Source organism: Lissotriton helveticus, chromosome 11, assembly GCF_964261635.1.
Source record: "Lissotriton helveticus chromosome 11, aLisHel1.1, whole genome shotgun sequence".
Taxonomy (NCBI): Eukaryota; Metazoa; Chordata; class Amphibia; order Caudata; family Salamandridae; genus Lissotriton; species Lissotriton helveticus.
In genome coordinates, this window is record NC_136072.1 from 321,247,576 (window position 1) to 321,263,095 (window position 15,520).

Sequence of the window (15,520 nt, forward strand, 5' to 3'; positions counted from 1 at the left end):
CGGAGGTGCACAGTGCCCCTGGTACCAGTATTCCAGAACCAGACAGCAAGCTAGTGATGCTGCTGACCAGAGATATGTTTCTGTCCTCCTGCTGCTGAGCCAAGCTCTAGCAGAGGAAGGCAGAACAATAGATATGCAGTCACATTTAAATCAAAATATTTCCATCAAAAACTATTTGGAACAATTTCAGCAACTTGCGTAATGTTGTGCGTGAAACATTCTAATTTTGACTTCACCGCATTTGTTGGCAAACGCCACATGAAACACAAAACCATTGGCATAACACCAGCCCAACGCGATCTATGGTGCAAATCACCACTCTGCAGAACAATTTACTTTCTCCAACTCACTTACATTGTGGTGCAAAACAGTCCACATAAAAAACACAGTATATGCAAAACAAATCACTTTACAAAACCTTATTTATAGTATTGTGATGCAATTCTCAACTCCTTCAACCGATCCCGTTCATCGGTATAATCCACACAATTCCAGGAGCTGAACATAAGTGATCCTAACTATAACAATTTAGGGAAAGTGTAAATTTAAGTTACAGAATCACACTGAAATGTTCACCATTTGATTTGCCAAAAAGCATTCAGCTTGCCCTCAACCATTGTCTATCTAAATCAAAAACTTTAGGCACTTTTTGTCATTTAAAGGACCGATAAGAGAGATCGGACCATGTAAGTCTCAAAGCATTGATTTACAAGTAAACCCTTGTAGTGTAGTTCCTATATCCCTGATAGGCTCTGCGCATTGGAATAATATACACTATAGTTGTGGCATAGGACTGAGGTCAGTATGCCTCTATCGAGTACATTAAACTTAATTACTTGTGTGTACCAGCTAACTCAGAGGTCACTAGAACCTTCTCGAATAAACAAGAAGGGATTTGTTTCTGACAACCGCATAAACATGACAACTTTGTTTGAATCTCTTTCCGGGTCTCGATCTCTAACACTCCGCAAGGGGCGTCAGAAACACTGGAGCTGGATTCTCTGCGAGGATGATGACAGCGTCTGGTCAGTGCATGAGGTGGGGACCTTCCGAACTTGCCGTGGTGAGCCGTGCAAGTATGCAGCAGTGACTTGCCATGGCAAGTGAGGGTATATTTATACCTTGAAGGTGTTTAGGAATGCCAGTATTGACGTAAAAGTTGGGCAGCGGAACGTCATGAATGAACCCCTAAGGAATAGATGTTCATGCATTATAAATGAGTTCTTGGAGAAATCAATAATCCAAGCAAGGGGAAGTCCTAAAGGCTTAAGAGTCTGGTTTTCCAAGAACTCGATGTGACGTGGATGGACAGATGTAGGTGGCCATGTCTGTATTTGGTTAGCATGGATAATGCCTAAATAAGGGTTGGATGTCTATGCCTAAATAGGGGCAATGTGAATTGTGCCTATACAAGGGCATAAATCGGGAAACCTATATACGGTATCTAAAAAACAACACACAAAACTCTAATAGGGAAATCCACACAGGAAAATCCACCTGAGTCAAGATTCAAGTACAAACCATAAAGGTTTATTTAAATTTAGAATCTTTACAGAAGGTAAAAAGCAAATGGTTAGTCAATTCAAATCAGCCGCAATATCATAAAACAAAAACAAAAATATTCCAAGTCAAAGAGTACAAAGTCATAGCGACATGCGCAATAGGAGTTTCAGAAAAATCTCTTAAAATGTCAAAGTATGAAATCAAGTCACAATCTGCCATACAGCCTGCTTATTTATAAGGCAAGTAAAGTCTGGCAAAAATCCCAAAAACATTTCTTACAGATTTTCAGCAGCAGAGAATCAAACTCATAGTTTTGTGTGAAGTGGCACATGGGTTGTACTAATAATGTTATATTAATAAAAGCCAACCATAATTCAGAAGTTTAATTACGTAAAACAGGCTCACTCTAGAAACCCACCCAAAATTAATAATCCAGTACGACATTTAATCTATATACTAGTGGAAGTGACATTGCATTAATAAACATATCTTTTAGAAAATATGAATAAGGCATAGCTCCACTAGCATAAACTTCAACCCTGAACATTAAAACATTATGGGGCTTATTTCTATGTCGGAGGGATACACCATCGTGGAAACAGGGCCAACCGACCATCGGTCGGCGGCCGTAACTGCCTAATTACGATTTGACCGCACATGGTGCAGTCGCATATTCCCATTCCTCTATGGGAGCTCGTATTATGGCTCTAAACAGGCCGTGACACAAGCTCTCATGGAGGGATGTGAGTCTGTGTTCATCTCTGCACCCTGTGGCAGGCACCTCAAGGTGCCTGCCACAAAGGCCAGGGATTAACAAGGGGGCCCCTATGACACCCCCTCTGCCCCCAACCAAAGGCCGAAAAAGAAGGGATCCCTGCTAGGGCCCCCCCATATACGCTTTCTGACAGTGTTTCCATGTCAGAAAGGCTGGCATGGAAACCCTGCCGGAAGCCGTGCATCGTAGTCCAGTAGACAGAAACGCATTCCATTTGGATTACGGACATGTCTCAACTGGCAGACAGGCTCCTGGAGCCTGGCGGAAGCCAGACAGAAGGACCGTCCAGTTTCAATCCCGTCTGGCTGTATTGTTATCAGCCGGTCGGAATTGAAACCGACAATATGTGTCGGAAAGCTTCCGAACTGAGGTTGGAGGCTTTCGCACACTCAGCATAAACAACCCCTATACGTGTTCTTTGGGTAAGCAGCAGGTATCCTCTGAAGCTAGTAAAGTGTTACAGCAAAAATAAACATAACCACAGAACAAAACACATTTTGTTTATTTTATGAGAAAATGAAAAACAGTGTATAGATGAAAACATGCACACAATTCAGTTCCTAAAAGCCACATTTTAATTGAAACCATCTAAGGCCCAGTACATTTGTTTCGTGGCCTGCCTTATGCTCACTTGACACACCTATTTGTTAATTCTAATTTTGCTCCTTCATCTGGCATCCCTCTCATCACAAAACATGATTTTATTGCTACAAACTGGCAGATGTTTCTTTCATTATACAGACACATGTGTTTGCTTTCTGCATTATCCTCACTGCACAATACCGTATTGTTGAATACAAATGTGTCTCATGTTCTTTGCACTCAGCTATGTCTGTGATGGCAGTGATGTTAATTTTTAGCTACCATTTGTATTGTCTTCTAGTTATGTTCCTGCTGTCGTAGACCACCATGGGGGAATGCCATGCCAAGGAACTTTCCTCCTGCACCAGGTACTTTTAAAGCACCCTTTCCAGCATGTCCTCAAAGATTGGCCTGTTATGAATGCACTACTGCTCTCACCTCCTATCAATCAGTGTATGCCTTTTCCTGGCCACAACTCCAGTCTTGGGATCCAATGCTGGAAAACATTTGGACAAACAATGAACTTATGTATATAAATATGTTATTTTATGAATGTAAAGAGCAAGATTTTTTCAAAAAGTTGAATTTATATTAACAAAGTGATGTATTCATAATTAAAATGATACCAGAACCATTACATTTGACTTGTGAAAAAATCTACTCACATGGGTGCGGTGGGAGCGTTGAAAGGAAGGCATGCCTTTCAAATTAGGTGATTAGCCACAAACTTGGGATTTTGATGATTTTTACAATCATTTGCAAGATACCTCCCCACCCTGGATGAAACTATATCTTAGTGCATGTAGAGTAGGGTTGATCTGCGATTGTAAGGGAAGTTATCAGGAATGTATTGCTAGTTTTCAAATAATACAGATTGTTTGAAGCTATTGTGGAAAGTATGGGGCTTATTCACAAACTGCATTTTGTAGTACTTGAGTAGTGCTACAGTGCTAATACTCACATACTGCAAAATGCAATTTATTAAACTACGAGCAGAAATGTCTGCCTCCGCCTCTCCTGCCTTTTCTGTGCAGAGATCTCTACATTCGTAGGTCTACATTTCTGACAGAGGCTTCTATCTGCAGATTTCTCACCTTAGAATATTCCCCAGGCGTCAGACTATATCTGGACAATCTTGAGCAGTACTCCTGTGCGCCGGCAGGTGGCATTGGGTAGCTTCAGGTTGTCCACTTCAAAAGTAACTTGCATGGTGTTTATATAAGTGCCTCCATGGCATGCTGACATCAGTTCCCTTCTTTCCACACCAACAATTCTGTTTTGGGGAGCTACCCAAGTCCTTTTTAGGTCTTGCCTATGCAGCGCGCTGCATAGGAAAAAGACCTTTAGCAATGGATTCTGTTTTTCAGTCAAAAACGTGCACGCATTGCACTGCTTTGAATGCAACGCGTGCGCGTTAGGCTATTCCCTTGCGGGAGCGAGGTTTAACATATGGTTCCTGCTCGCTCCCGCAAGGGAAACAGCCTCAGGCCCCCTCCTCTCTCCCCTCCCCCTGCTGCCTTCTCCTCTCCCATCTAGTTTTTTAATTTTTTTATTTTCAGTGTGAGGCGCCCGCTGGTTCTTTTTTGGATCCATTTCACAGGGAAGCAACTAAATGAAAGAAGGAAAGAGATGTTGTGAGCCGTTTCTTCAAGTCACAGTTTTCAGTAAGTGAGGAGCAAGACAGAAAGAGAGGGAATAATAGGAAGAGAGGGGTTGGGCAGCTGCCAGCACAGAATAGAAGAGGACATTGTCTGTGTCTTCTCTGGGCAGTAAGGAAGAGACAGAGTCCTTTGCCTTCACTCCCTGTCCCCGAACATCCACGAAATCAAGCCGAGCTTACCTGAATGTCTTTGCTATTTCTGCCGTCCTGGGACACAGTTTTGAAAAGTAAAAGTAGGGGAACAGAATCTTTTTAATAAAAGAAGTAGGGGCACGCCATGCCCTTCCGATCCCGCCCACTTCGACCACTGGCTATGATATGTAGCACAACTATAGTGCGTGTTATAACCAGAGCCTTGCTCCCCCGCCCAGGGCTCCGTGCTCCTATCTGTTCCCCTAGAGAAGCCTTCATAGCAACACAGTACAGGGAAGCTGTATTTCAATGTATGCCGAAGAGGACGTGTGAAGAACATGTGTTTCTCTCTATTCCTTGAGATTCTGTCCCAGAGCAGGAAGCGGGGTGGTCTCTTCCTAGAAATCACAGCTAGTTGTGAAAGGTAGTAAAAGTTACTTCCTGAGTGAACACTGAGTCAACGAGAGGTCTGGCAGCCTCGGTGCACTATGAATCAGCACAGAGTCACCAAGGAGAGGCACACCACATTGCCGGTCGGACTGACTGCTTCACTCTCTTAACCAAACCTCCATGGACTATCCCTGATTGAACTGGAATTATAGAAGTGCAAGTACTCACTGTCCCAGAGTGCGTGTGTGCTATTGCAAAGTGTGGAAGCTTGCTGTCTCAGATGATGTGCTCCACAAAGTGTGAAATGGAAGGCTGTATGTAAGGTGTCAGTTTTATTTTAAAACACAACATTTAAATAGCTATTAGACAAAACTGTACAAACATTTCAAAATACATATTTCAGTAGTAATGAAAGCCCATTTTTAGGTTGAGCCTAGCGGCAGCACGCATGCCCTGCTCACTCTGTGAGACATGCTGTATTAGGGGATGAACTAGAAGCCCCGTCGACTCTCCGCCCATATTTTTAATTGGCCTGTGCCATTGTCCTTTGTAAACGCTGGCGTCTGATTCATTATGAGGCTTGTTAGTACCTCCTTGGTAGCGCCTTGTCTCCATTTGTTGTGGCCCATAAGGCCTGGACCTTTAACTGGTGTTGTTACATGCTCTGCTTTATAAGTTGGTGAGCACTATTGTCCATAATGCTCTTCACCTATTCCACCCACGACAACGCTGCACGCCAAACGCCACACGCTTACTACTGTATTTTTTATTTAAATTACTACGCGGTCCGCTTTAAATATAGCGGATGCACTTATTCAATTATTTAATTTACGGCGCTGTCCGCTTTCAGTTTAGCAGCCGCACTTTTTTAATTATTTATTTTACAGACGTCCTCTTTCACATTAGTGGGTGCGCTTATTTATTTTATTAATTAATAGCAAGTGCCACTTTCACTTCAGCGGCTTTCTGTGAAAGCGCACCATATACACTTTCACTTTAATATTGTCAGTGCCCCATTGTTAAGGCGCTGCTCACTGTTACCTGAATACCATGATCAGCGTCGAAAGAAATGGGCGCATCCAACATTAAAGTGGTCTATTTTTGTCTTTTCATCTTTTTGTTTAACTTGAACTTCCTACTGCATCATGCCTGGTACAGCAGCATCATCAATTGCATCCCTAGAAGTGGCCTATGAGGAGGAAAGGTTGGAAACCAACAACGTCAAGAAATTAAAGGCTATTTGGAAAAACCTTAACATCTACATCAGAGGACTCACCAGGAAAGAGGAGCTACAAAAGGCTCTGAGGGCCTGGGTAGTAGCCAGACATGCCAGTGGTCACTCTGGTGATCTTGGCGTGGGGGCAGAGGAGCCTATTCCTAGGGTAGATGTGCTTTTGGGAGAGGGGGATCCATCCAGGCCAGGCAGCAGTGGTTTGTCCCAAGACGAGCTGGAGTACAGAAGGGAAGCTAGGAGGCATCCAATTGAGCTTGAGAGGCTCAAGATGGAATCACAGAAGATGGTTTTAGATCATGAGGGTGGGCTCAAGGAGCTGGAGATGAAGACTAAATTCAGCACAGATAATGGCAGCAACTCCTAAGTGCGCTCAGACAGGATTGTGCACATTCCCAAGAATGTAGGCAAGAAATTTAGCAAAGGGTGATGACATCCAAAGGTAGTTTCAGGACCGGGAGGCGGCTATACACATGAATGGTGTCCCTGAAAAGCAACCCTTGATCCTGTTCCAGGCAGGTCGCGCCCCACGCCGCACAGCTCCACCTATCTGTGCCCTTGTCCATGCTCCCTGATCTCGCTGCTGCCGCGAGTTCAAGGCACTCCTCCACCCACAGGCTCCCGCCTGCGACTCATCCCTGATGGCCCAGTGGGGAGCCGTAAGTATCTGTGTGCTTGCTCTGTTCCCTTTTGCCCTTTTTATTTGTCTGCTGTTGCATTACTGTTTGTGGTATCTGTTTCCAACTGTTGTATACCTTTTGTATTATCTGTTTCCAACTGTTGTATTACTTTTTGTGGTATTTGTTTCCCACTGTTGTATTCCTTTTTGGTATTTTGCTGCTGTATTACTTTGTGCCCACTGTTGCACTCCTTTTCTTTGTATTCTGTGCTTTTCTGCCCGTTTTTCGCTCTGTAGCTCTCCAGCGTGCTAGCCTTCCTCTCCCCATCCCGCTGCTGCGTTCCCTGTAGCCCTGCCCCACACTCGCCCATTCGTCCTGCTCCCGCCTTCCAGCTGCTCCTCCCTCCCACCTACCCTTCTTATGGCGGCTGCGCATAGTCCATATGCGCCCATCTGCGCCTGGACCGCTCCCAGTACCAGACCCCCTGGCCCCCGTGAACACCATGACACCAGCCGCCATGACAATGCCAGCCTCCTCCACACACTCAACGTCGGTCGAGCATACACCTGCTTCCTGGCCAGCCCGAGGCGCACCCAAGGACCCTTTTCCTGCCAGAGCTGCAGCTTCACCAACCTCCAAGCCGCCACCTCGCCCACCGGGTTAGGACGCAACCACCTCAGATGCATACTAGTCAACACCCGCTCCGTCCGCAAGCACGCCATCGAACTCTGGGACCTACTTGACTCATCCTCCCCGGATGTCGCCTTCCTGACGGAGACCTGGATGAACCCCTCCTCCGCACCCAACATCGCCATAGCCATCCCGGGTGGCTACAAGATCACCCGCAAGGACCGCACCAACGGAGCAGGATGAGAAATCGCCATCGTCCACAGGAACACCCTCAGAATCTCAACTAGCACCAACAACACTCTCAGTGCCGCGGAACACCTGCACTTCCAGATCCACATCGACCCCAACACCACCCTCAGAGGAACCCTTGTCTACAGACCCCCCGGACCCCGGCCACAGTTCAGCGACTCCATTGCCAACTTCGTCAGCATGCACGCCCTTGCATCCACAGACTACATCCTCCTCGGAGACCTGAACTTCCACCTCGAGAGCACCAACAACAGCAACTCCACCACCCTGCTCGACAACCTCGGACTCAAACAACTCGTCACGACTCCCACCCACTCCGCCGGACACACGCTCAACCCTACCTTCTCCACCAGCAACCACGTCCCCTTCAGCCACACCACCGAACTCCACTGGACCGACCACTGCATCCACTTCACCTTTGAGAAACCCACCACACACCACCACACGCAACAGACCCCCCCGCCGCAGCTGGAGCAAAATCACCGAAGACCAGCTAATCTCCACCCTCGCCCGAAACCCACCAACTGACACCGCCAACACCAACACTGCCGCGCGCAACCTCAGGCAATGGATGGACAACTACGCCAACACTCTCGCCCCGATCAAGAAACCCTCAAACAGACGCACCGACAGAAAAGCCAACTGGTTCACCGCCAACCTCCAGGCATCCAAGCAGACCTGCCGAAGGCTCGAGAAGAAGTGACACCACGAACAGACACCGAACAGCAAAGCATCCCACAAGAGCGCCATCCGCAGACAGCGGCAACTCATCCAAACGGCCAAAAGGACCTCCTTCAAGGAACGCATCGACAACAACGCACACAATAGCAAAGAATTCTTCAACATAGTGAAGGAACTCTCCAACCCCAGCTCTAACTCCAACGACATCCTGCCATCGCAAGACCTCTCCTTCTCCCTAGCCACCTTCTTCCACTGCAAGATCGCAGACATCCACGACAGCTTCAACAACTAGGCCCCCCTCCCACAGCCACCGACACCTCAGACTCACCACCCCCCAGCCACACCAACCCCCTGCTCTGCTGGTCCCACGTCAACGATGACGACATCATCAAAATAAGGAACACCATCCACTCCGGCTCACCATCAGACCCCCGCCCCCACCACATCTTCAACAAAGCAAGCTCAAACATCGCACCCGATCTCCGCAAGATCAACAACTCCTTCGAGAGTGCCACCTTCCCGGAGAGCTGGAAGCACGCCGAGATCAACGCCTTACTCTAGAAACCCAAGGCGGACCCTAAGGACCTCAACGACTTCCAGCTCATCTCCCTTCTCCCATTCCTGGTTAAATTCATCGAGAAGATTGTCAACAGGCAACTGACCCTCTTCCTGGAGGAGAACAACATCCTGGACCCATCCCAATTCGCATTCCGCAGCAACCACAGCACCAAAACTGCCCTCATTACTGCCACCGATGACATCAGGACTCTGCTGGACAACAGAAAACCCGCGGCCCTCATCCTTCTGGACCTTTTGGCCGCCTTCAACACCATCTGCCACCACACCCTACGCACGCGCCTCCACAACGCAGGGATCCACGACAAAGCCCTGGACTGGACCACCTCCTTCCTCACCGGCAGAACCCAGCGTGTCCGCCTCCCTCCATTCCAATCTAAAGACACCAAGATCATCTGCGGTGTACATCAAGGATCATCTCTCAGCCCAACACTCTTCAACGTCTACATGGCACCGCTCACCCACATAGCCCAATCACACGACCTCAACATCATCTCATATGCCGACAACACCCAGCTGATCCTCTCCCTCACCAAGGCCCCCACCACCGCCAAAACCAACCTCCGCGTAGGAATGAAGGCCGTCACCGAATGGATGAAGAACAGCCGCCTGAAACTGAACTCGGAAAGGACGGAGGTCCTCATCCTCGGCTTCACCCCCTCCGCCTGGGACGACTCCTGGTGGCTGGGAGCTGCACCGACACCCACCAACCACACATGCAACCTGGGGTTCATCCTAGACTCATCGCTGTCAAGGACCCAGCAAGTCAATGCCATTTCCTCCTCCTGCTTCAACACCCTCTGCATGCTCCGCAAGGTCTACAGATCGAGCCCCACCGGAACCAGAAGGACGGTCACCCAGGCCCTCATCAGTAGCAGACTGGACTACGGCAACGACCTCTACGTGGGAACCTCGGCCAAACTTCAGAAACGACTACAATGTATACAGAACGCCTCTGCACTCCTCATCCTCGACATCCCCCGCCCCAGCCACATCACACCCCACCTGAGAGACCTGCACTGGCTCCCCGTCAACAAGAGGATCACCTTCACCCACGCTTGCAAAGCACTCCACAACACCAGACCGGCATACCTCAACGAACGACCCCCGAACCTCCAGCTTCGCCCAGCTGACCTCGCCCTTCCCACCGTCCCCCGCATCCGAAGAGCAACCACAGGTGGCAGATCTTTCTCCAACCTCGCCGACAAGACATGGAACACCCTCCCAATCAACCTGCGGCAGACCCAGGACCTGCTGACCTTCAGGAGACTTCTCAAGACCTGGTTGTTCGAGCAGTAGCAGCACCCCCACCGCCCCCCCAGCACCTTGAGACCCTCACCGGTGAGTAGTGCGGGCAGGATTGTGGTCTCATTTCTCAGAAGAGGGGAGGGACACTTTGTTGGCTTTGGGTAAGGGGTACAACCTCACCTACACTGACATGAAGGAGGCTATTTTTCACTAGCTATGGTCTCCCTCCTGATATATACCAGGATTAGTTTAGGTCTAGTAAAAAAAGCTGATTCCCAGACATGGTTGCAATGTGTGGATTCTTTCTGCAGGGCACTGGATAGTTGGGTGAAGGGCAGTAATGTAGCAGATTTTCAGGGGCTGTACAATTTGATTGTGTGGGAGCACTTGGCTAGTCTATGTTTTGCAGAGCTGCGCCATCACTTAACTGATAGTAAGCTGACTGACCCCAAAAAGCTTGCTATGGAGGCGGACTGCTAGGTGAGTACCAGGGTCCACAAGATGGTGTATGGGGGAGACCCCACCAACGGTGAGCAGGGTCCCCAGCAGAAGAGTGGGAGGGACAAGGGTAAAGCACAGGAGTACTCTAAAGGGCCCCAAACAAATACCCAGGGTAAAGGTTCCCATTCCCCAGGAGATAAGAAAGAAGCGGTCCCTTCAGGAAAGTCTGCAGAGACCGGCCCCACAAGTGCTATGCCTGTGAGCAGGTGGGCCACTTGAAGGGAGACCCCAGGTGTCCCAAGAGGGCAATGCCATCCACCGGTGGGCAGTCCAAGGTGTGGGCTATTGTAGCACTTGGGGAGAAGGAATACCCACAGAGGGTTAGGATCCAGCAGAAATGAACTTTGTCTCACTAAGGGAAAGTGCAATGGTCCCAGGAAACCAGTCTGCTAACACTAAGAAATTCAGTGCCTGTGTGACCATCAATGGGAGAAGGGTAAAGGCTCTCAGAGATACTGGAGCCAGTGTGACCTTAGTCTGGTGTCACCTGGTCTCTGAGGAGCAAGTAGTCCCCGGGGCATTCCACCAAGTAGTTGCTGTGGCAGCTCAGAGTTGACGGTGGAATAGGTTCCCTTTGAATCGGGGGGTCTCAGGACTGTTCAAGGTGGTTGTGAGCCCTACCATGCCTGTAGATTTTCTGCTAGGTAACGACCTGGAGCAGTCCTGGTGGAAGTATTTTGAGCTCAGGTCTCACTTGGAGATGCTTGGATTACCAGAGTGGGCATGCGTGACCACTCCGTCAATAGTAGCCGGTAAGGGTGATCAGAAGGACCTGGAGCCTGAAACAGTGGCCCAGGTTCCTGCCATGAGAAAGGGCAGGGGGCGCTGGAAATCAACCCCTGAGATTCCCATTGTCCTGGAGGAGCTGACCTTGAGGGGGATGCCCCGGTACCGGTACCTACAAGGGAGCAGGTAGCTGAACTGGGGGACTTATCTAAGCGGACCCATTGGCAGCAAGAATGTGGTCCCACCAGGCAAGAATTCTACAGAGAGCAAAGGGAATGCCCTTCTCTAGAGGGTTTGCGGCAGCAGGCTGCAAACCAGGCAGCTGGTGATCAGTCTGGATCACATTGGATTTACTGGGAGAATGATCCCCTATATACCTAGCCTGAGGTCGCTGAGCCTGGGTTAGCCCTTTTGCTGGTGGTACTCCTGCACTTTAGGACCTTCCTACTGGGTCTGGCTCATGACATGCCTTTGGCAGGACATTTTGGGCAGGACAAGACCTTTGACAGGATTGTCACCCACTTCTTTTGGCCCCAAATGCGAAGGCGGTGTGTTGCACATTGGAGGTCTTGCCAAACTTTCCTTGTGTGGGCTCCCCAGAGAGGTGGTATTTGACCGTGGTACCAATTTCATATCCAAGTAGATGACATCCCTGTGGGAGGAGTGTGATGTAACCTACAAGTTCACCACTTCCTAACAGCCATAAGGTAATGATTTGGTGGAGAAATTCAACCAACCCTTAAAGGGCATGATCAAGGGTCTAACAGAACCCATGAGGCGTAAGTGGGATGTCCTTTTACTATGCCTTCTCTTTGCATACAGGGAGGTACCTCAGAAGTCATTAGGGTTCAGTCCCTATGTATGGGCACCATGTGAGACGACCTCTCAGTTTGGTCAAGGAAGGCTGGCAGATGGTCCCAGGAAAACTCCCCTGGATGTATTTAGCTACATGTGGGCCTTCCGGAACCAAACTTCACACTTCAGGAAACTCACTCAGGCGAACATGGAAGCAAGCCAGGTAGAGTTTTAGCCTACGATAAGGAATGCAGGCGCCTCCTGAACAACCAGGTCAACTATACTCGTCTTGGCAACGATCCCTCTCCACAACTCTAAACAACGATAAAGGAACTGGTGGATCAAGCGGAAAGCAACGGGCACATCACGAAGCATGAGGCAGATTTTCTGACCACCAGTAAATGTACTTCTATACCCTGCCCAAAACGCATAAAAACAAAATGCCACCGCCAGGACGGCCTATTGTGTCAGGCATAGGTTCTTTGCTTGAACCTCTGTCGAAGTACTGCAATTTGTTTCTTAAACCTTTAATCCAAGCTACCAGAACCTACCTTAAGGATACCAAGAGCCTTCTAGCCTTGGGGCGCTAGGTGGCGCACTTCCAAGATGGACGCACACCTGTGAGGCTCTGGAAGCTTGGCACAAACATCCGACATTTATCCTGCCTTCTACTCTAGCTAGATGTGATTTGTTTGTGTTCCTGACCAGCAAAAACAATGTCCTGCAGCATAGGATCCAGCCACGGGTGAAATCACAGTCTGCCCCATTGCGGTGCGGTCCAGTGCCAGCAGACGCCTTCATTCGAGCCCGGACTGAGGTGAGCCTACGCCACCTTCCTTTGTGCCTTCGCAGCCCTGGAACCTTGCCGCGCATCACCAGACCCTCGCTGATTGTCCCCTGCTGGGGTCGGGGGACGGAGCTCTACGGCGTGGGATTCGGCCGCGAGAGAGGCTGTGGGTTTTGTGGTGTCGTCCTGCATCTGCGGCGTGCGGTGAGCCCCGGCACCACTCTTGGACCCTCACGGCCCTGTCACGCACCTTCGGGCCCGAACCTATCTTCATCTCCCCCCGGAGTTGGAGAGCAACGTGCTGTGACGCTGGGGCCGGCTGCGAGGTAGATTGTAGATCTGCGGTGCGGCCCTGCGATTAAAAAAAAGCCATGTAGCCTGGACCTACGGACCCCCCCGCCATTATCCTCGCGCCCTCACAGTCCCGCGGCCTGGGTGCGCGTCCCCGGGCGTCCCATCAGTTTTAGAGCCTGTAGGCATTTTTCGAATCTTGGGACATTGCCACGAAAGAATCAGGGATGGGAGTCCCTCCCCCCGCCCTGAATTACAGCCCTTCTTACAGCTCTCCTGGTGGCGTGGGCACCATACCATCTTGCGCCTGCCTGCTATCTCACCAATGCATGAATTCTCCTCTACTTGCTGGGGATAAGCCACCCTTTTTTTACATGTGAAGCGTCCCTGCTGTTCTTCGATTTTTCTGTGGGGCCTGTCATCTTCAGTCTGCTGACCTACTTGCCGCCCTGCGTTTTTGTTGCTCCATGCTGCTCCTATCCTTCTCATGATCTCACAATCCTGTGCTGAACTGCTCTGGGACTTTGGCCTTCTCTTGCTGCATGCTTTGCCACACTGCCATCATTACGCTCTTACCCCCCTTTGTGCACCGCTGCGCACTCTCTCCTTCCGGCTGTGCTCTCCAACCAGGTGACATCTACTTTTTCAAGGTACAAAGAGACCTGTCTGTCTCTTGCTGCACGGTGCGATGGGGAAGCTTGACGATCGTCAACCACGCCTAAAATTTGATACCCAAAAAAAGGTGGCAATGAGATCGAATTCTGCTGACCCTGCTCCTGCTAATATGTAACAATCGCAATCCTCATCACAGGTCTCTGACGACGACGTTAAGTCCATACTCCTTGCTGTACAACACAGCTTAACTGACCTGTCCGGCAAAATGGACACTATGAATACCCGCTTGGATTTTCTTGTACAAAAAGTAGACAAACACGATGGACAGTTAAAGGAGGCCGAAAGGCGTATATCCGACAATGAAGATGTTACTTCTCAAATGCAAGTGCAGGTGGCACAAATGGACAAGTTGCTGAGGGTAATTGCGGCTAAAAACAAGGGCATCAAAGCCAGAAGCCGCCGCAGTAATGTTCGCATTTTAGGCATTCCGGAGAGTACAAACACCGGACGTATGGAGGACTATGTCGAACGTCTCCTTAAAGGCTCCTTTGGCGCGGACTCGTTCTCATCACACTTGGTGGTGGAACGCGCGCATCGCTCTCTGGGCGCAAGACCGCCCCCTGGAGAAACCCCACAGCCCATAATTGCGTGCCTGCTAAACTACCGTGACCGTGATGTTGCACTCCAAAAAGCACGTGAGGGGAACGCCTTCACGATCTACCCAGATTTCACGCTTGCAGTCCAGGAGGAGCGCCGGAAATTTCTCCCTGTCAAACAGAAACTCCGCAAAGCCCAATTGGAATATGCTCTACTCTACCCTGTGAAGCCTCGTATCACATACATAGGCAAATACGTCTTCTGCACTAATCCACAACAAGCTGAGGACTTCCTGAAAACCATTACACGGCGCTCTCCACGTCCTGATCGTGACTCTAGTCCATTTTCATTGCCCAACGACTTGTCTAGACCCCAATGGCTCTGCATCTCACTTGCTAATCAGGGAGGGCAGTCTCCGCACCGCAAACTTGGGTTAACCACGTGACAGTAACATCTATGGACTTACTTTCGCTATGGGTCCATTGACATTTTCGTTTGCAGCTTTGGCCCTGTCGCCTCATTTGGACTGCACTTAGCGACAGATAAGTGCGAGATAGGCTATGCTTCTTTATTTTCCTATATAGTCTTGCGTTTTGTAACTGTTTCTGATATGTGAAGTTTATTCAGGAGTTGAACCTTGCTACGGTGCCGAGCGCCCGTCCCCCGTAGGCCACTCCCTCCCTTTTTTAGGGGTTGTAACTGAGGGCTGCATCGCAGTTTCTTGGGAATTGGCTTTGGGAAGGGATGACTGACATTTGGTGCCCCCTATGCAGAACTTACTTATCGTAATGCATTTGCTTGAGTATGTCTTGTTACCTGAGCTTAGTCCTGTTAAAATGGACTGGCCTCTTTTCTTAGGTTGGGATTTGGGTGGGACACAGGATCCCGGCACAATTGGGGTGCCGATGTGGGTGGGGTTGGGTGTGGGACT

At 49.4% G+C, this 15,520-nt stretch overlaps 1 protein-coding gene across 1 annotated transcript in view; it reads left to right on the plus strand.

The window, feature by feature from the left end:
• KIF1A (kinesin family member 1A) overlaps positions 1-15,520 on the plus strand; it is a 2,072,061-nt gene that overhangs the window by 1,597,611 nt on the left and 458,930 nt on the right. The window contains exon 34 of the mRNA XM_078667093.1: positions 3,162-3,228. Coding sequence (XP_078523219.1) covers positions 3,162-3,228 — 67 coding nt within the window. The remainder of the gene's footprint in view (positions 1-3,161; positions 3,229-15,520) is intronic.